Genomic DNA, 20138 nt, shown 5'->3' on the forward strand with positions numbered 1-20138 from the left:
GGGCACAGCAAGGCGAGATGGGTGTGGCCATCTCAAGAGCTGAGGGCTCAGCTCCAGGAAGCTCTTTGGGAACCTGACCCATCTCAATTGGTTCTTCCACAGTGATGAGGAGAAGTCAACCAGCTGGCTGCACCCTGGTACAGGCTCACCCATCCAGAGTGGACACTCGGCTGGCCCAGGTAAGGAGTCACCTGCCCCTACCTTTGCAGTTGATGAGGAGCTCGAGGTGGTCATGGAAACCCTTGGCCCCAGACCTACTTTGACTTTCTTGCTACTAGTAGACTCAGTATCCTAGCCTCTGTACGGTTCCTGGGGGAATAGTGCAGAACACCTCTTAGAGATACACCTCTACCATCAGTATCAGGACCAGTCTGAGAGGGCAGATCAACCTGAAGATTGCCGCTACCCAGACGCCATTGGACTGGGCAGAACCCAACCCCTGTGCTGCATGCAAGGCTGGACCATTTCCCACCTGCGACGCTTAATACGGCTGCCCTAAGCCACGTGGGCTAGTGAGCAAGGGGAATGTGGCTAGTCCACGGTGGACTGGAAGTAATTTTAATCGATTTAGGCACAAACAGTCCTTGGTGGCTGGTGCAACTCCTTCAGCAGCGGAGGAAGAGGCCAAGGCTAACACTGGTTTCCTTCTTGCCCTCTTGGACCTCCCAGGCTAGTGGGGAAGGTGGGGTGTGTACAGGCCAACGGCATACAAGAAGCAGGCAGAGGAAGACGTGTTGGGTTTACAGGGGTAAAGAACCCTGGGAATCAGAAGTCCTGGAGTGCTGTATGGATAGAAGGCCTTCTTCTAGGACGGGAGGCCAGGAGGGAGAGGTTTGTGAGCAGCATTGAGGGATAGTCTCTGGCCCTTTGCAGCCTGTACGAGGCCAGACACCAGCCTTTGTCACTCACAGGACACAGCTAGCTCTGCCGGACTCTCTGGGTTAAGGGTTTCACTTGTCCAGCGTCTGCTTCCTTTAGATCTGGATAGGAATCATGGTGCAGAGCTGAAAAAGACTTCAGGGACCATGGACTTCAACTCTTGCATTTTAGAGGAGGAAAATGAAGCGCAGAGAGGAAAGTACTTGGCTCAAGGCCACCTGGCTAATAAGTAAAGCGGGGTCATGGCGAAACGCGCATTCAGAGGTGCAGAGACCTAGTTCCAACGGTGGCTTTCCTTGCCACCAGTGCAGTCTTGGGCAGGGGCTTGCTTCTTCTGGAACTTGGTTTCTGCATCTCTGTCCGTGGGAGAGGATTATGAACCTTACGAGGTGGTAGCAACCTCTGTACAATAAAGCTGGCACCACGAGAAGGATTGGTAGCTGCTATTGTCACACCTCCAACTCAAGTGAAATGAGACCCCAGCTGCCATGTTGCCATGTTTCCTCTGTTGGCCGATGTCCTGGTGCAGAGGCCTCAGCTGCTCCTGTCGAGAGCAGCATTGCCCTAGGTAGGATTTGGAAGGTTCTAAAGAGCCTGGGGAGGCAATTCTTTCCAGTTTTGGTTGCTGCTGACTGGTTGTCCAAGGCCGGGAAGGAGTTAAGATGCCCCCAAAGCTTGCTGGGAGGGCAGCTGCCTGAGTGGGCACTCCGCCTGGACAGGAACATAAGCGCTCTTGGTGTTGCCCAGGCAGAGAGGTCAGTGCAGAGGGAAGTTGCTAGAAAAGGCAGAGGACAGAAACCACACTGGCCTCTTTCCCAGCGCATCACAGTGGCAGGATTATTTATGATTCTGACCCAATGGGGATCCCTCTACTCGGGGAGGCTGCCAACCCACACCCTTCTGAATGGGAGCGCCCTCGTACAGGGACAGAGGGGAACAAGAAGCATTTATGGAGCCACACAGAGGAAAGAGTGTAGGCTCTGGAGGTGGCAGACCAACACTCACATCTCAGCCCAGACACTTCCTGTGTGACCTCAAGCAAGTTGACTAACCTGTCTGGGCCTCAGTTTCCCTTTCGGTCTGACACCCATTTCATATGGGACCTTAGATGGGACCGATAGAAGTGCCACTCCACTAAGGGACACTCCACCAAGTGGCAGCTGCTGAGATGATATTCCTTAGGTTAGGGTTAGGTTCTTGGGGATTAGGAGCTGATCTTGTTCTACTGAAACAGTGGCAACAATGGAGGAACAGGCTCTTCACAAATACACGCGGATAAAATTCGATGGCCAATAAAACTGGGCCAAACTCAGCCTCTGCTCTCTGCAGTGTGTAACCCAAAGCAGGTGGCAAGGTGACGACACACTCAGACTTACAGGGAGGTCTTGTCACCTCCCACCCAAGGCATGTGTTTTAACTGGCCAAAAGAGAAGCAAGAGAATCACTCCTCATTTTTTCAGCGTGTCAGCCAGGGGGCTTTTGCTGAACGATCACCAGCCCTGGTGGATGTAGGTTTCCCCAAAGTTCTCTCCCGAGGGCTGGGGAAAATCTCTGCTGGGAAAGTGGGACGTGGCTAGCGTGTTCATGGAGTGAGCAGGCACATACGCTGGCTAGTTTTACGTCAGTTTGACACAAGCTAGAGTCATCTGAGAGGAGGAAGCCTCACCTAAGAAAAATGTCTCCAGAAGACTGGGCTGAAGGCAAGCCTGTAGGCCATTTTCTTAATAAGTGATTGATGTCAGAGGGTCAGATGTGGGTGGTGTCATCCCAAGACCCTGTGGTCCAGGATACTATAAGAAAGCAGGCTGAGCAAGCCAGTAAACAGCACCCTTCCGTGGCCTCTGCATCAGCTCCTGCCTGCAGGTTCCCATACCGTTTGAGTTCCTGTCCTGACTTCCTTTGGTGATGAACAGTGGTTTGGAAGTGTAAGTTGAACAAATCCTTTCCTCCTTGAGTTGCTTTGGTCATGGGGCTACAGCGATCGTAACCCCGAGACAGCCGTCAAGTCAGGACTAACCAGGCTCTCTGGAATGGCAGTGCTGTGTCCGTAGTACCTCCAGACCAAGGTCAGTTTCTTCAGTGACTCAACCCTTGTCACGCTGAGATTCTGCCAGTGACCTCTTGGAGCTTCTCTGTGGTTACTTTTTATTCAAAGTTGCTATTGAAATTCGCAAGCCGGTCTCTTGTTTTCTGGGACCTGTTCCCTGGGTCCTCTGTGCTTTGTGGTAAAGCAGTAGTCTGGAGGTCCTAATACCCACCTGGGATTCAGAGACTTGTGTCCCAATTCAATCTTGGGTACTAAGGACCTGTAAATCTTGGGTGAATCACTCGCTCTTGGCACCAGCCTTGACCTCTGTGATGAGGGGTTCAGAGGACCCTGAGGACCCATCTAGAATGAGCATCAGGGGTTCCCCGGTGTGTTTGCCTCTGCTGGTTCGGATGCTCAGAAGAGGTTTGTGGGGTAACTGAGGGAGGGCACAAGCAGTGATTCATTTCGTTGCCTTCGTCTCTCTTTATTTGATGAAGACTAGGGTGCTAGAAATAATGGGGGGAAAGGTGGAGTGACTGCTTGGACTGTGGCTTCCCCTGGAGTTCTCCTGCCAGACCCCAGGCTGCTGGGTAGAGGTATGACAAGAAATCTGCTTTCAGGATGCTTCAGCTTGTGATTTTGCTTCCCTGCAGGTTTGCCTAAGGGTTGGGAGATGGATTCTGCCCCGGAAGGAGCCGTATACTTCATCAAGTGAGTAGTTTCTTTTTAACCTCACCTTTGGCCTGGCTTTTGTCCCAGTCGCAGATGTGTCCTAGAGAGGGGAGGTGGTTAAAGGACCTGGCAAAGTGTAGCCACTGGGTCTGTGGATGGCCTAGAGGCACTGAGAAGCACCGGGTAGACAGAAGCATGTGTCTGTTGGCTTCAGGGTCACTAGGATGAGTCACTGAAAGGTGTCTGGGGTAGGGTCCATGGAGCCCTGGGCTGAGCTGAACCGGCAGAACCAACCCGCTCATGCCTGTAGGGGAGACTATCACTGAAGTACCAGGCAAGGGTTGAGAGGAAACAGATGGGTATTGAGATGTGAAGTGGGGTGTGGAATATTGGGGGACGGCTTCTTGGGAGCAAAGAGGTTGGCAGTGGCAAGGCCAGGCCCAGCTGCTCTCGTTCTTCTGGATGGGGGCCTCTGTGGTCCTTGGGATGTGGGGCGCCTTCTTTCTCTGAGTGGTTGGCAAGGTCATGAGCCGTGGTCTTAACTCTGGGGGCTGAGGTTATGCTTTGGGAAGCTTCATGGCTAGAAGCAGGCAGGCAGAAGATGTGACTCTTCCAGCTCTGGGGGCCCATGGCCGCATACTTGGGCTCATTTCCTTCTGCCGGAACTCAACGTCTTCCAGTCTGCCTCTCCGTCTCCCCGAAAGTTCAGCTCTAGCTTCCTGCCAGAAGTGGAACTCTGTGCCCCAGCCTGTGAACTTCTTGCCCGAACCACCCCTATATTCCGCAGCCTCCAAAGAGTCCTGATGCCCACCACCCTGGTGCTGGGTACTGACTCTGCCAGAGATAGCCGCAGTTTCTAGAGAGGAAGGTGCCAGTCTTGTACTTTTTTGTTTGAAACCCTCATCCCTATCAGGGCCTTGCGGTGCTGGTCTGTAATCCTAGGCACTCTGGAGACAGGAAGCAGGATTCTAAAATAAAGGCCCACCCAGGCTACATAGTAAGTTCTAGGCCAGCCTAGGGAGACCTAAGTGAAAACAGACTGAAGATACAACTCAGTGGTAAGCACTTATTTAGCGTTTGTTTGTGAGGTTCAGTACTATAACAATAACAACGATGATAATACATTATAATAATTAAAAAGTGTCTCTAAGGACAAGTAGGTGTCACCTTTCTTTCTCAATCCTTGCATCAGAACCAGCCAGCTTGGTTATTAACCATAAACATCAGCTTGGTTATTAACCATAAATATATTATATATTATATTTATTTACTTCATGTGTATGGGTGTCTTGCTCGCATATATGTTTATGCAGCACGTATGTGCAGTGTCACCCGAGGCCACATCGTCCCAGGAGAGAATGAATCCCCCAGTCCTGGAGTTACAGGTGGTTGCAAGCCACCATATGGGTGCTTGGAATCAAACCTGGGACCTGCTCCTAACTGCTAAGCCATCCTTCCTTCCACTCTCCCCACTCCCCTCTTCTTGAGACAGGATCTCATTCTTTAGCCCTGACTGGTCTGAAACTTGCTACTTAGACAAGACTACCTTGACCTCATAGAGTTTCCACCTGCCTCTGCCTTCCAAATACGGGGATTAAAAGCATGCCTGCCCCACCCTGCCCGGCAGGGTCAGCCATATTTTTAAAGTTTAAAAAAAAAAAAAAAAAACCAGGGCTGGGGATTTAGCTCAGTGGTTAGAGCGCTTACCTAGGGAGCGCTTACCTAGGAAGCGCAAGGCCCTGGGTTCGGTCCCCAGCTCCGAAAAAAAGAACCAAAAAAAAAAAAAAAAAACCTTTTATTTTTGCACATGACCTATTTGGAAACCGCTCTGTTGTCACGTGGTTCCACAGCTGACTCTCTGCGAGGGCACGCCCAGCCCTTGCTTCACATAAACACTTGCCGGATTTCTCAGGCTTCTGAACATCATCTTGTTATTTTCTGGTAAACATTCAGCTGTTGAGTTTGTTTACTGAGCACTTTCTGTGTTGTTTTATCTCACCAGTCCGTTCACATTTACCACCCGGGGGCTGGAGAGGTGGCTTGGCAGTCAAGAGAACCTATGTTGCCTTCCCAGGGACACAACTAATTCCTAGCACCCACTGCAGATGGCTCACAACTGCCTGTAACTCCAGCTCTGCTCCCCCTCCCCCCACCGTGGGCACCTGCACTCACGTGCACACACCCACACACAGACACATAATTCAGAATAACAAAAAAAAAAAAAACAACCTAAAATCCTTACCACCTTAGATGGGGTGACACGCCCACCTCTGTGACCTTCTCTCCCACGACTGCCCAATGCTGGTGTTCACCTCTCTCTGCCTCTTCACCTCTGCCACCGCAGGGCGATAGCCTGCCCTGTCCCTGTGTCTGGAGAGCCTTCTCTTCCTCCTAGATCCAAGTCTCTGGCTTCTGCTCGTCAGTTGGTTCTTCTGTGGTACTAGGGCTAAGACCCGTCCATGGGGCACAGCACCGCCAAGCCCTGAGCCAGTGGGTTTACTTTTTGATAGTGTTCTATCGCCGGGTCATCTCTGAGAGCAGCTTCTGCTCATTTTGTTTTCCGTTATACTAGAATCGTCCCGATAGGAACCTGGTACTTACTGAAGTGGGTGGGTGGGTGGGGAAAATAGAATATATAAATGGGGACACAATTAATTACTGCTGCGGCTGCCAGTCTGTAACTTTCACCGGAGTCTCTTGATTCAATGTGTGCCTGCGTGGATTGTTTTCTCTGCATCCCTCTTAGGAGCCGAATACCAAAGCAGAGAGCCCCGCCCTCGATCCCTGCCCTCCCTGTGGGTCCTTTACTCCTCCTGTCTCATAGGCTGCCTGGCTCCCAGTATCCCGGGAGCCGCATCGGAGTTCATCCCTACCTAGACCTTTCTGGTGGTCTTCTCGCCCCCGGGTCAGAATGCCGCAAGGGTGGCCCCCTCCCCAGAATATGTCATTCATTGCTAAAACTAAAACCCTCCCACATTTTCATGTTTACAGGGTAAGGCCTGAGTTATTCTCCCCGGCATGTGCAGGTTTCCTGCCCAGACTCGGCTCAGTCTTTATCAGTCCTGCTGAGTCTGCAGTTCCAGTCTGCCCCTTACTCTCCTCCAGCCATACCAAGTCTCCGGGGCTCCCTCCTCATCCACTCCTTTCCACTTGAGGAAGCGCTGTGTGGGCTGCTCGCTCTACCCGTGGGAACCAGTCTTCACATTCCTGTTCAACTTCTCAAGTTGAACAGACTTCCAGCTGATGGGGGTTCGCTCTTCTAGGACCATCTCAGTACCATGGTCAAGGACCCCTCAAGGGGCAGGGGCAACCCAGGGATGTCCATGAAGTCTGGAGAGAGAGAGAGAGAGAGAGAGAGAGAGAGAGAGAGAGAGAGAGAGAGAGAGAGAGAGAGAGAGAGAGAGGGGAGGGGGGGAAGGGGGAGGGAGAGGGAGAATATTGTCTTACTGTGTATAATAATGAAAATACCCCACAGCTTGTGAAAGCAGGAGCCACTCTCAGAGCTCAGGACTTTACTCCATTACCTCATTTATTCATTTATTAATAATTAATATTAATTTATTAGTCCCTTGGTAAGTGAGGCTCCGTCAACTCTGTTTTAGCAAATAACAGGAAATGAGATATCTAGACACATACAGAAACCCAACCTGGGAGGCAGTTACTGTGAGTAACTGTGATTTCACTGCTGTGTTCTCACCAAGATAACTCAGCTGCACTCAGCTTCCTTAGTGTCCGGGGCTTCCTACCCCTCACCCAGTGAGCATGCCAACGAACGAACGAATCCGGAATGCCTTGTTTTCCGTGAGCAGTCCATTCTCACCGAGGCTTCTGACATTTGGTTGGGAGGTAAAGAGACTGTGATGGCCGCACACATGGATCCCATGAAGTGAATTTTTTTTTTTTTTAAAAATCAGATGTTCAGATAATTTGGGCTGATGTTTCTTCTAGCATGGGGAGCCACATTTCACATTCACTGGCCTAGGTATTTAACAACTACGATAACTATATCACATTAAGACCAACCCTAAATGGCATTAGAGGGTCAGGTCTCACGGGACCTGCTACTGATGTATTTATTGTTCCAGTGTGCTGAGGTTTTAAAAGTGTCTTTGCCAATTGTGGAGAGGATTAGAGAAGAGAAAAAGCAAATAGGGAGTGGTTGTAGCTCACTGTGGCCTGTGTGCACTTACTGCACTAGTCCATGGGAGGGCAGCAGAGCACACATGGTCCGCAGACCATGCCTTCAAAAGGATTTGGAGTGGTGACCCACTGTATCACTTGCCAGGAACTGGGAGCCATCTTGACCCTCCCTTACTGCAGTTCTGTCACTGTGAGTCTGGAGCCTTTCTGAGACTTATGAGCCAGCTATGTAAAAGCAATTCCTAGCCAATAAGTGATCTGGCCCTAGTCTTTTGCTTCCTGCACAGGCAGTCTGTTGTGGAACTGGTCCCTTCTGTCTTTAAGAGTGCCTCTCCCTGTAGAGTTGTCCAGGCAGGAGACATGGCAGAGAGGTGGACTACAGAGCCACACCCCGATAACACTTGCTGCTGCTCCTCCACCCAGGGACCACACCCAGCGCTGGCACTCCTTCCTGTTCTAGTCTGAACAGTTCCTGCAGGAAGGTGTCAAGTGGGCAGCTGGATACCTACTTGGACCTCTGGTGAATCCAGGAGCTACTCAGGCCATTCCAGGGGTTGCTGGAAGGCAGAGCTACGGAAAGGCAGGGCTCCGCCAACAGATGCTCAAGAGCTGGATGATGAGCCTCTGGTACTTTCCTAGAGGCTGTGTAGGTCACCAAGAGTCCAGACAGACAGACCCTTAACTTGTGGGTCACCTGAGAAGGTCCTCTAGGCCCTAAGGTGGAGCTGCCAAAACTGTTCTGCTGTCCTCTGGACAGGATAGAGGAGAGAAAACCACAGGACAGAAGTTCTGGTATAGGGGTCCTACCAGCTCTGTCTCGTGCAAGGCAAATGTTACTCCTCAGAAGGAAAGGCAAGGGGGATCTGCACTGCAGACAAACCTCATCTATAGATGAGGAAAACTGAGGCTCAGCGGTCAAGTGCCCAGTTCAGAGGCGCTGTATTAGTCAGGGGTAGAGCTGAGTCTGGAACCCAAGTCTTTTGACAACTTCACTATCAGGCCCCTCCATGATTCCTAGGTAATGTGTTCTGGGTGAAGGAGCAGGGGCAAGGCCTCTAGGGGAAAGGTGGGCCCCAGGGGGCAGCTAATCCACCAGTTTAGTGACCACCAGGGCCAGTGGGGAGTGTAGAGTGGTGACCATCTTTGAAGGTGTGAGTGAGGGGGATGAGGTTGGACCTGGAATGGGAAGACAGGACCACAGAGGCGCTTTCTCTGGGGATCCTTGTTCCTCAGGCCTCCTCCTCAGCCTCTCTCAGAGCAGTTTGCTTCTCGGCTGGGCTAACAGAGGAAAGATTTAGACTTGGCAGGGAATACTTGCTTTCTCAGCTCTGCCATCTCCATCCTGCCAGCCCCAGAAGCCCTCATACAGCTCCCATTTTGCTCCCCAGCAGGAAGGCACTGTGCCCAGCCCAGTCATCCCTTTGGCTTCTCATACCCCCTGGAGCCCCAGTATCCTCTGGAAGCAGCCACCCTTCTGGCTCAAGCTTCTGGGTGAGCCAGAGTCTTGTCTGGAGCGCTCACTCTCTGTCTGCCAAAGAGGAAACCCGCCCAGCAGGCCTGTCTGTTGGCTGCCCTCTCCACCTGCCTAAGGACTGTGTGGCATTTCAGTTGGGGTCTTCGTCCCCTTCCAGTCCTCTCTTGTATACTGGGATCTCTCTTAACCAACCGCACTTTGCTCCATCAACTTCTCAAGGCCAGAGACCCCCCCCCCAAGAGTCCCTCATTTCTGGCTGCCTAGATGCTGACTGGGCCCCACCTGTACCAGGCAACCTTGCCAAGTCCTGGAGAGCTGGGTAGGTGAACTGGGCCTGGCACTGGGCCCTTACTCACAACTTCCCTGCCCCTTTAGCTGAGAGGCTTTCCCAGAGAGTCATTGAGGACCAGCCTGGCAGCTCATCTTGCTGAGGGGAAGAGAGGGGAAACCCTCCCAAGGGAGCAGCTAAGCCACAATGTGCTCACCTGCCCTGAGCAGGCATGAGAAGGCTTGTCCCTTAGGTACCTCCTCAGGCTCTTGACTTTACTCTGTCAGGTCTCCCCCATATCTCCCCACTCCTAATCTATCTCTTCCTGGGTGCTGGGGGGTCGGGCGCTGTTCTTTTGTGCCTTCTAAAACAGATTCGTTTTTTAAAGAAAGTGCTCCAGGTGACAAAAAAATGATGCTCACTCAGGGATGCTCACACAGGATGCTCACCCAGGGATGCTCACACACCATGGTGAGACTCAGAGTGGGGACCGGTTGCTTTTCTGCTTTGCTCTTTTTTCTTTTGCCACAAGACCTCATGTAGCTCAAACTGGCCTCGAACTCATTGAGTAGTCATGAATAGCTTTAAACTTCTGATCTTCTTGTCTACACCATATTTTATGGGGTGCTTGTTTGCAAACCCCTAAGGCTTCATTTCCTGTGTCCTGGACAAGCACTCAACTGAGCCAACATCTTCTGCCTAGGATGCTTTTGTTTAAAAAAAAAATCAAGACAGTTTATTTATAGATAACAATAGAATTATCAAGTGGGTGGGGCCTTGCAGGTATTCATCCATTCCTGCTTTTTGGAATGTTTCTATGTTCAGAAGTGGCCTCAATAGCATGGTCTCCAGCTCTGGGTCCAAGGTGTGGCAGAGACAAAACTCCTGGAAGTTAAAGGCAAATCCTTCCCACTCCTTTCAGATCCTGGCCATAAAACCAAGGTTCCATTCATCCACTGTCACCTAGTTTCCCAGAGAGATGTGAAAAGAAAGAAACTGAGGCACAGTGGAGGAGAGAGATGGGGAAAGCCCCTGACAATATTTGCAGCAGAAACAGGGCTATAACCTTATTGTTTAAAGTTCCCTGCTCCTGCCCATCAGTACTGAAGAGCACAGGTTCCGGGCTTGGCTAACACCCTCAGACTGGTCACTGGAGACCAGTCTGGGTTGAAGACTATGAGATCCTGTTTTGTTTTGTTTCTTGTTTGTTTGTTTTTGTTTTTGTTTTAAATGGATCCCAGATCTCCCAACGTTTTCCTTTAAATTCATTGTGTTGAGAGATATGGAAGTATTAGGATTCCAGCAAAGCCCTCCTGATACCCAGAAATGGTCTCTCTGTTTGGGGATAGTCACAGAGCTGAAAAGCCACCACTAGGCAGACTGGGTGTATGAGGTCCCACCATCCTGCCAAGCCCAGGGGCAAAAGCGTTCTGCAGTCTCCTGTGGTAAGCCTCTGGAAACGCGGCTAATCCATATGTAGGCCCAGATGCCCTCTGGGGGGCAGCCTTGTCCTGTCTGTGGGGCGGCTGGGGAGGCTGTGCCCACCAACCCCTTCTCTTCGGGGAGGGTTGCAAGGGTGGTTAGCAGCTTGTCACTGGTGTGGATGGAGTTAAACCTTTCAGGGGACTATTTACTCCTGATCCTAAGTGACAGCTTGGGGAGGGAGAGTCACGTGGTCTGAAATCCCCACGGGAGCCGATGGAGCATGCCCAGCTGCTTCTGCCTGGGAAAGGTGCTGGATCCTGCAGTAACCACAACAGCATCCTCTCCCCGGAGCCAGGGATCTGCCAGCGAGAAGATGACTGATTAGATCAGATTAGATCCAGAGCCGCGCTCTTCCGAAGGGGTCCCCAGGGGTGGGGGAGGAGGACCCCAGCTGGTGCGAGCTGGGGGAAGGGTGCCTCCGAAATCGCGCTTAGCGCTCTCAGCGCGGGATCACACCTCCAAGGCCCAGCCGGTGAGTCCGTTTAGGTGCATCAGACCTAAGAGGTGGGAGAAAGAAGGCTGGGCTGGGGCAGAGCTGGCAGCCGGTGTTGGCCGCAAAGGCCAGGGTTGTGTGCACTGCAGTGAACTGCCTTCTTCATCCTCAGCCTTGGCAGCCTTACTTAGGGATCATGGATGCTGAGAATGCTAATTATAGCCTTTCTGTGACCTCACCCCTCCAGAATCCCTAAGGAAGGGCCGGCACCACATGAATTGATTAGATTTGAATTGCGTCCCCGGGTGAAGGCAGCTTTGGGACTGCCAACCTCCAAGGTGCAGCCCCACCCTATCTTAATTTTGTAGGAAAGAGAGATGGAAGGGTTCAGGGGTCAGGTTCAGGTCGCTGGAGGCTCTCCTTCCTCAGTGGAAGGGATCAGAGGCTCTTGGTTTCTTAGGGGGTGTCTGCGGCTCAGTGGGTAGCTGCTAAAGGGCATGTGGACAGGGGCGGTGATGGAACATGCCGTGTTGGTGATGAAAAAGCAAATTGCTGCTGTTTAAAGCCCTAGGACTGGGCTATTGTGTGAGGAGTCTAGGGTTGAAGTGGCCAGAGAGATACGCAAGGGGGGAGGGCGGAGGAAGGGGAGGAAGGAGGGGGGGGGGAGGGAAAGGCTGTTACTGGGAGATGCCCTTTTGGGACTGCAAACCAGTCTGGCTAGAGAGTAAGAGATGGGAGACCCTGAATGCAGAGAGAGGCGGGTTAGAGCGTGGTGGGAGGAGGGGAAGGGGCGGGAGAGAAAGAAGGACACGTCCCTAGTAAGTGTCCCAAGAGGTGTAGCCTTTAGGACTGGGCAGCTCATCTCAAGTCCCTCAAGACCTCTCGCTCTCCATCTGGCATCTCCAGTGGCGCACTCAGCCGCCAGGTCTCCAGCATGCGTGGGCGGAGCCCTAGCTGGCACGCCTCTGCCAGAGCCCCTGTCCAGATGGCTGCGGGGCACTGCAGGTGCTGGCCCGGTCCTCCCATCCCGAGCCTCTGAATCATGTGGAAGTGGGGAGGATTCTACGGGTGCAACTCTCCAGCGGCAGCACCCACCTCTGGGCAGCTGCGGTTTAGCCTGGGCAAAAGTCGAGCCCATTCTGCTTGAGGGATGCGCCCGTGTCACAGTGCCTTGGTCGGCGGCCTGGGGTGGGGGTGGGGGTGGGGGTGGAGCAGCAGTGCTTCCAGAACGGTGGCAAGAGCAGCTTGGGCACCTGCACAGTTGCCTGGCTTTCCTTGCAGAAAAGAGCGGGGTCTGTGTCTCCGCACAACCACTCGACGAGTGCTGGGCTGCAGATAATGAATTATTAAAAGCCTTTGGTTTCCCCATTGGTGGCGAGGTGATAAACGTGTTAGCGCTGTATGTAATTAATCCTGGTGGCGTGCTGCGCGGGCTAGAGACAAAGGGGCCGCCCTCCCCTCAGTTCGGCTGCTTTTTCTTTTTCACAGGGAGGCTATGGTGCAGGACACATTACATAGATAATTACATTTAGTGTGTCTGCCCGGATGATTGAGTTGGATTCTTCCTGCTCGGTACAAATGAAGTAATTACTGAGGAAATCTAGGAGCCAGGCGCCTGCCCTAGCTGAGCTGCCGTCGTAACCCCCTTAATCTAGGCCCAGTGGCGCGCAGGGATGGGCTCAGCTGAGGTGCTCTCAGTTCCTAGGACTGACCTGGACTGCACCCCAGACATGAGTGAGGTGTCACTGGGCAGGCTGTGGCTGACGCTCCTGTTTCCTCACTGCCTGCACAGCAGCCCATTTGATGGTCGCTGGACATTTACTTGGCCCCAGGGGCAGGGCAAGGCAGGAGGAAGGTGGCTGGACTAGAGAGAGTTTGGCTTGCTGGATGAGGCCCAAGCAGGAGGTTGACATAGCTGGCTGAGCCAGCATGAGCTTTTCTCATGAAATGCTCTCAGACCCAGACTTCCTTTGGGAGTAAGTGGGGAGTAGGGAACTTGTGCATATGCCCACCAGGATCTACCATGTCAGGTAGACTCTTGCAGTGTGCGAGCCCTGATGTGCTTCCTAAAGTCTTTCAGAACCTGTCTCTACCTGACTCTTTCTAGTCCCTCTGAGGCCTAGGACTGCCTTCCTCAGGGAAATCCTGCAGACCCAGACTCCTTACCTCATAACAGCTTCCTGCATGGCGGGAACATTCTCCTGTCTGATTCAGACCCTCGATTCCACCCTTTGGTTCTGGTGCTTTGAAGCGTCACAAAACGTGCTGGCTTCTCTTTTCACACGGGGATTAAAAAAAAAAAAAAGAGTGTTGCCTTTGAAAATGCTGTTTATAGTCTGCATGTGGGTGCCCGGCATTTTACATAGCGGCTTTTGAACATTTTAGGCTGTCAGCTTTATTTTCCTTTTACATATAAACACACATGTGCGTTTTTGTTTATAGGGTCCTTCGCTGCTCCCCTGGCATTTAAGATGATTTTTTTCCCTCCTTAGGATAAACCTTAAGACACAGAATTTATACGATTGATGGCCTATACTTTAAAAGTTCTATTATGTATTAAAAGTTATTAAACATAGAAATATGAAGAGAGATTTAGTATCTTAATTCAAACATTTTGGCTGATGCATCTCTTTAGAATCCATTCCCAACATGTGAGTAGATTTGTTGTGCCAACGCACATACATACTGTAAATTTTTTTGTTTGTTTTTTTTGTTTTGAGACAGGGTCTCACCGTGTGGGTCTGGCTGGCCGGGAACTTGCTATATAGATCAGGCTGGCCTCAGACTCACAGAGACCCCTGCCTCCTAAGAAGGGATTCAGAGTATGTTCTAATATGCTTAAACCATTAATTTTTTTGAGCCAGTTGTATATTATTGTCATACAAGCATTTCTCATGTTCTTATTTTTATAATAGTTAAGTAGTTTCTTAATATTTTATTCCATGTTTGTTCTAATTTCTTACCTTTATGTTGAATGTCACTATTTCATTCTTTCTTTACCTTTTATTTAAAATAAGATACAACAAATATAAACTTAATCTAATCACTGCCCTTGTCAATGATGTTTTCCCCCATGGGTTACATTTCTAAAAGTAAATGCATATTTTAAAATATTTGGATAAAGTTTGCCAGAATCTACATTCAAAAGCGCTTATTTACATTCCTAGCAGTCTTGTGTAAGGATGCATTTTGTAGGGCTGAAGGGATGGCTCACTGGTTAAGAGCTTGCACTCTTCTTTCAGAGGACTGGAGTTTAGTTTCCAGCCCTGACTTCAGGTGTTCAAAGTCATCTGTGACTCCAGCTCCAGGAGGATCTGACATCTGTGGCCTCCAAATGCACCTGCTCTCTCACGTGCACATGCTCAGGACACCCCCCCCCATCCCCTGCACTCGCGCATGCACGCATGCACACAAGTTTATAAATTAATGAAAATAAATCTTTCTTAGAAAGAACACACTTGCAGGACAATGGGGATGGCTCACTTAGGAAAGTGTTTACTGTGTGGAGCAGGAGGACTCATCAGTGTGTCTGTAATCAGCACTGGAGAGACAAGAGGGTCCTTAGGGCTTGCTGGTCAGCAAGTCTAACCAAATCCTTGAGCTCCAGATGCAGTGAGAGACCCTGTCTCAAAAAATAAGGTGGAGAGCAATAGGGAAAGCCATCCAGCATTGACCTTTGACCTCCACACTCACGCATACACAAACATGAACGTACACACTCATAGGCGCACGCACACACCTATGCACACAATTTTACGGCATGACCACCTTTGAATAAATTATAACTTTTTTTGTAGCATTAATTTGTTTTTTTCCTTGTTTCAAGTCCTTTAAGAAGTAGCAAGAACTAATGTCTTGTTTGTGTTTCTTGTGCAACCGCTCAGAAGCCAGACAGGTGGGCTGTTGGGAATGCAGTTGGGAAAAGTTGGTTCTGAGGTGACCTGCTTATCTCTGTGGACCTGTGGCCATTGGACCTAATTTCATGGACTCAGGTGGTATGGAGACACCTATGTTGGTAGGATACAGGGTCATCATCCCAAGCTTTAGGGCTTTTCATTTGTGCATGAAAACTCTGCTCTTCAGGGAGCTGACGGAGAGTGCATGGTGAAGGTGAGGCCTCTTGTTACTGCTGAAGTCACTGTCTACCGAGCTTGACCACCATTACCTGAGAGGATCATGCACCTCTAAGTGCGAACCCCAACTTGCTTCTAATTAGTCAAATGCTAGCAATTACCTGGCTAAGTTCGACCCAGCTCTGGTATTGCAGTCATTTTCTTGATTTTGCCTGGGTCCTCATGAACATCAGGGGCTGTCTGGAGACTGCGGCCAGGCTGTCTGCCTCACCCAAACCTGCTGCCATTTTACGTCACTGCAGATATGAAAGGACAGTAGTGGGGACAAGACAGCTGTTTTGGTGGGTGATGGCTGCAGTGCTCAGAGACCTGCAAGGGAGTCAGAGAATCCAGATTCTTCTTCCAATCCCTCTGACAGTCTTCATCTCTGAGACTCTAGATTAGAGGGCCCTACGTTGCAAAAGTGTTTCTTTTTTCCTTCCCCAGGACAAGGTACCACAATATTAAAAAAAAAAAGAATTTCAAAGTCTTACAAGGGAGCAGGAGATGGGCAAACGACTGTTCTGGCTGAAACATATATCCTAGAGCAGCGGTTCTCAGCCTTCCTAATGCTACGATCCTTTAATACAGTTTCTCATGTTGGGGTGACCCTTAACCATAAAATTATTTTTGTTGCTACCTCATAACTGTAATTTTGCCACTGTTACAAATCATAATATAAATATCTGTTTTCTAGTAGCCTTAAGCAACCCCTGAAAGGTTTATTTGACCCCAAAGGCATCACAACCCACACTTTGAGAACCGCTGTTCTAAAGCCCGGCCCAGAAAGAGACTCTCCTGTTAGGCGGTCCTCACAGGAAAAGATTTTTCCAAGTAGTTTGGGTCTCATTATTTTGGGAGGTTTCTTTAATTCTCTGGGTTTTAGAGTCTGGTGTGATGGTGCACACCTCTAATCCCAGCACTCAGGAGTTGAGGGAGGAGGATTTCAAGTTCTAGGTCAGCCCAAACTACATACCAAAACGCTATCTCCGAGAAACACAGAACAGGAAACACCTCTGGTTCTCTATGCTACCTCGAAAGAACACGAAAGACTTCATAGCTGTGAAGATGAAGCGCAGTATGAACGACTTATCTACCTCCGCATAGTCATTTAATGTTTAAAATGTCTTCTTATAGCCAAGCCAGGTACGGCAGGATGGGAGGGGGCGGAGTAAACCATCCAAGGGATTTCAGGATGCCAGTCCATACCTTAGCTTTGTGACCTTGAACAGCCCCTCGATTTCTCCAAGTTTTGCTGGCTCTACCTGCAAAGCGAGATGACGAACTCGCAGGCCTCTGTCTAGAAACTTTACCCAAGGCACCCAGAGCGTGACCATCATGGCAAGAACTAGAGAGTACATGTGGAGACACATACATTGCAAATAAACCGGCTTCTGCATTTGCTTGGAAGAGGGGACAGCCTGGGGGATCCTGAGTTAGGCTGAATGGCAGCCAGTGACTACTCAGTCTGAGAAACTTTCTCATGAGAGGTGACAATGGACGCTGAGAAAGGCCGTGGGTGGCTCGGCAAGGGAAGGGGTTTGCTCCTAAGCTTAAGAATCTCAGTTCCATACCTGAGAGTCACATGGTGGGAGAAAGAAAACTGACTCCTGCCTTCTAAGTTATACATGCACACTGTGACATGTGCACACTCCCCTACACACATGCATACACCACACACACACACACACACACACACACACACACACACACACACACACACGAATACATGCACTCTCACAAATGTAACTTAAAAGGTTGGCTGGCATAGTGAGTGCCAGGCCAACCAGGACTAGAGATGAGATGACCCCCCCCAACCCCACCTTCACCCCCCAAATAAAAGTTTGGCTTGGCAGAATCAGGCTTGGTGACAGAACCAGGGAGGTTAGCATGTAGTTCATGCTCCTTACTGGAGGAGGCTGGTTCATGGGAAACAGAGGTCCCAGACAGCAGGAACTTAATTCCCTCAAGCATGTAGGCCTCTCAGCCTGGGCCAGTCCTGTTAGCAACATCCCAGCTGCTTGGTAGCCCGGTTGGTCCCCTGACCTTCCAATGCAAGGCAGCCTGGTGGCCATGCTGGGTTGCCATGGTAACTGGCAGCCTCCCAACTGAGTTGCCTGGGTAACCAGTTTGCTGGTATTTGGGGGAGGGGGTACTGAGTTAGGGGGAAAAAATCAACCTCAAAAGAGATGGAGAGGGATATAGGGTGGGACAAAGAGCAAGATGTGTGTGCCCCCAGCCCAGCCTTCTTTTTCCTTCAGGGGATTGGAAAATCCTGAGAGACGTTGTTTCTGCCCACATGTACGTTCCCACAATGTATGAATTTCCTGGCACGGACCATACAAAAGCAGGTCTCAGTCCTAGCTCTTCTCTCCCTTCATCTGCAAAACAGAGGGGCTGATGGGAGTCCCCATCATCCATCCATGGTGGGTCCCCTTTTCTTCAACCTTAATATTTTCTTCCTAGGCTGTCACCTGCTTTCCGGGTCTGAGCCTAGTTTGGTGGCAGGGCCTGGGATGGGGCTGGCACTTGGAGATGTGGCTTTTAACTCCTAAGGAGCTTAGCATCCCAATCTGCTGAGGGCAGAGAGCAAGTTTCACAGGTGAGAAGCCCTGCAAGGAAGTCTGAAAGGTGTCGCCTAACGGGGATGTTTCTGAGAAGCAGATATGATATTTATCCTGCTCCAGTAACAAGTACGCTACCTTCACTTACCACAGCTTCCTGCTCTATTCCAGGAAGGCTCCCCCCACCATTTTCTAAATATAGCCTTGACCCCTCGCTCGATTTCACACCCACTGATGAGTCACCACATGGAGTTTGAGAAACACTAAGAGACTGCAAGGAACCCCAGGCTTTCTCTTATGTTCTGTGCTGAATATTGCGGCTCTCATCTGTGAGGTTTGCCGAGGGCCAGCGGTCATTCTATCTGCCAGGGTCACAGAGGTGTGTCCCAGAGTCGGGACCTCAACAGGTGTATTGTTCAGGTACAGCCTGTTCTCTGTCTACTGTCTTTGCTAGGGTTTCATTGCTGTGAAGAAACACCATGATCACAACTCTCATAAAGGAAAACATTTCACTGGGGCTGGCTTACAGTCCAGAGGTTTAGTGCATTATCATCATGGCGGGAAGCATGGTGGCACGCAGGCAGACCTGGTGCTGGAGAAGGAACTGAGAGTTCTACATATGGATGGATCAGCAGGCAACAGGAAGAAAAAGTGACACTGGGCTTGGCTTGAACATTTGAAACCTCAAAGCGTACTCCCAGCGACACACTTCCGCCAACAAGGCCACACCTCCTAACAGTGCCACTCCCTATGAGCCTGCGGAGGCCATTTTCATTCAAACTACCACATGAACTGACTCTGTTGTCCTGGGCTAGTCTCTCTCTCTCTCTCTCTCTCTCTCTCTCTCTCTCTCTCTCTCTCTCCTTCTTTCTTTTTTCCTTTCTTTACCCCCCTCCCCTTCTTTTGAAATGGGATCTCACAGAGCAGCCCAGGCTGGCCTTGAACTCACAGATTGATTTGGTCTCTGCCTCTCAGGTGCTGGGTTTAAAGCCGTAAATCACCACACTCAGTGGTAGATGCAGAGAGAGGACCTGGAGCGTATGTACCCAGAACTGGGGTCCTTTTTGTCTGTTGTCTTGGGGTATGAAGGGGTGAGTTTAGGAGTGATGCAGAAAGAGGAAGCTAAAAAAAAGGGGGGCGGAGAGATGGCTCAGCAGTTAAGCACTGACTGCCCTTCCAGAGGTCCTGAGTTCAAATCCCAGCATCCACATGGTGGCTTACAAACATCTGTAATGGGATCTGATGCCCTCTTCTGGTGTGTCTGAAGGTAGCAGCAGTGAATTCACATGAAATAAATAAACCTTTAAAAAAAAAAAAAGGAAAAGAAAGAGGAAGCTGATCTGAAGGAATCTGGGTCTTGTGTGAGGGGAGTTAGTTGGGGAAGGTGAGTAGGAGGTCTAACCTTGTGCAGCGAAAACTGATTCAAACTCTTGCCTCACACAACCTCATCCAGGATGCCTTCTGCTTGCTAAGTTCACTTGAATGTAACAGAGGGCGGGCTCTCTGTTGAGTTTTTGAAGCCATGCCCATGGGTGTCCAGCTTTTGGGAGATGTTTCTGACCGGAAAGGCTTACACCAGTCCTCAGAGAAAACATCCTGTCACTTTCTATCTCTCTTGTACAGTGCCATGGTGGTGCTGACCAGCAAGAGCCTGAGGTATGTGGGATCCGCCACAGGCCAGCTTCTAGGGGAGATCTCAGAACCTGAAGGCTGAAGTTAGCAGGGGCTGGAGGAATGGGGCTCTGGAATACATAGGCAGAATGCTGGCCATGCTCACCTGGAGGATTTAGAAGCACATGGAGAAACACATACTGCTGGCCTGGCTTCCACTTGGAACTGTGAGCTTTGTGAACTCAGCCTGTTTCTCGGTCTCTATGACCAGCTTGTCCCCTAGGTGGGGGGTAGCACTCAATGAATGGGTGGAGCTATCCCTCCCTTTCCACAGGGACTTTGCCCTTTGTAAACAGAGAGGGCCAGGTGTTGGCAGCCCAGACATCTCCTTACTGTTTGTGTGTGTTCCCTTTATGGCTCTAACTGCTTGCCTAGTGGCCCGGATGAGGTTGGGTGGGGCAAGGGTATGGG

General features: G+C 50.5%; 1 protein-coding gene across 25 annotated transcripts in view; it reads left to right on the forward strand.

The window, feature by feature from the left end:
* Plekha6 (pleckstrin homology domain containing A6) overlaps positions 1-20138 on the forward strand; it is a 140263-nt gene that overhangs the window by 5424 nt on the left and 114701 nt on the right. For 18 of the 25 annotated variants that reach the window (XM_087581169.1, XM_087581175.1, XM_087581177.1 and 15 more), the window contains exons 2-3: positions 103-179; positions 3562-3619. In XM_087581169.1, coding sequence (XP_087437295.1) covers positions 103-179; positions 3562-3619 — 135 coding nt within the window. 25 annotated transcript variants of the gene reach the window in all.

The sequence above is a fragment of the Rattus norvegicus genome, chromosome 13 (assembly GCF_021556685.1).
Source record: "Rattus norvegicus strain SHRSP/BbbUtx chromosome 13, alternate assembly SHRSP_T2T, whole genome shotgun sequence".
Classification (NCBI taxonomy): Eukaryota; Metazoa; Chordata; class Mammalia; order Rodentia; family Muridae; genus Rattus; species Rattus norvegicus.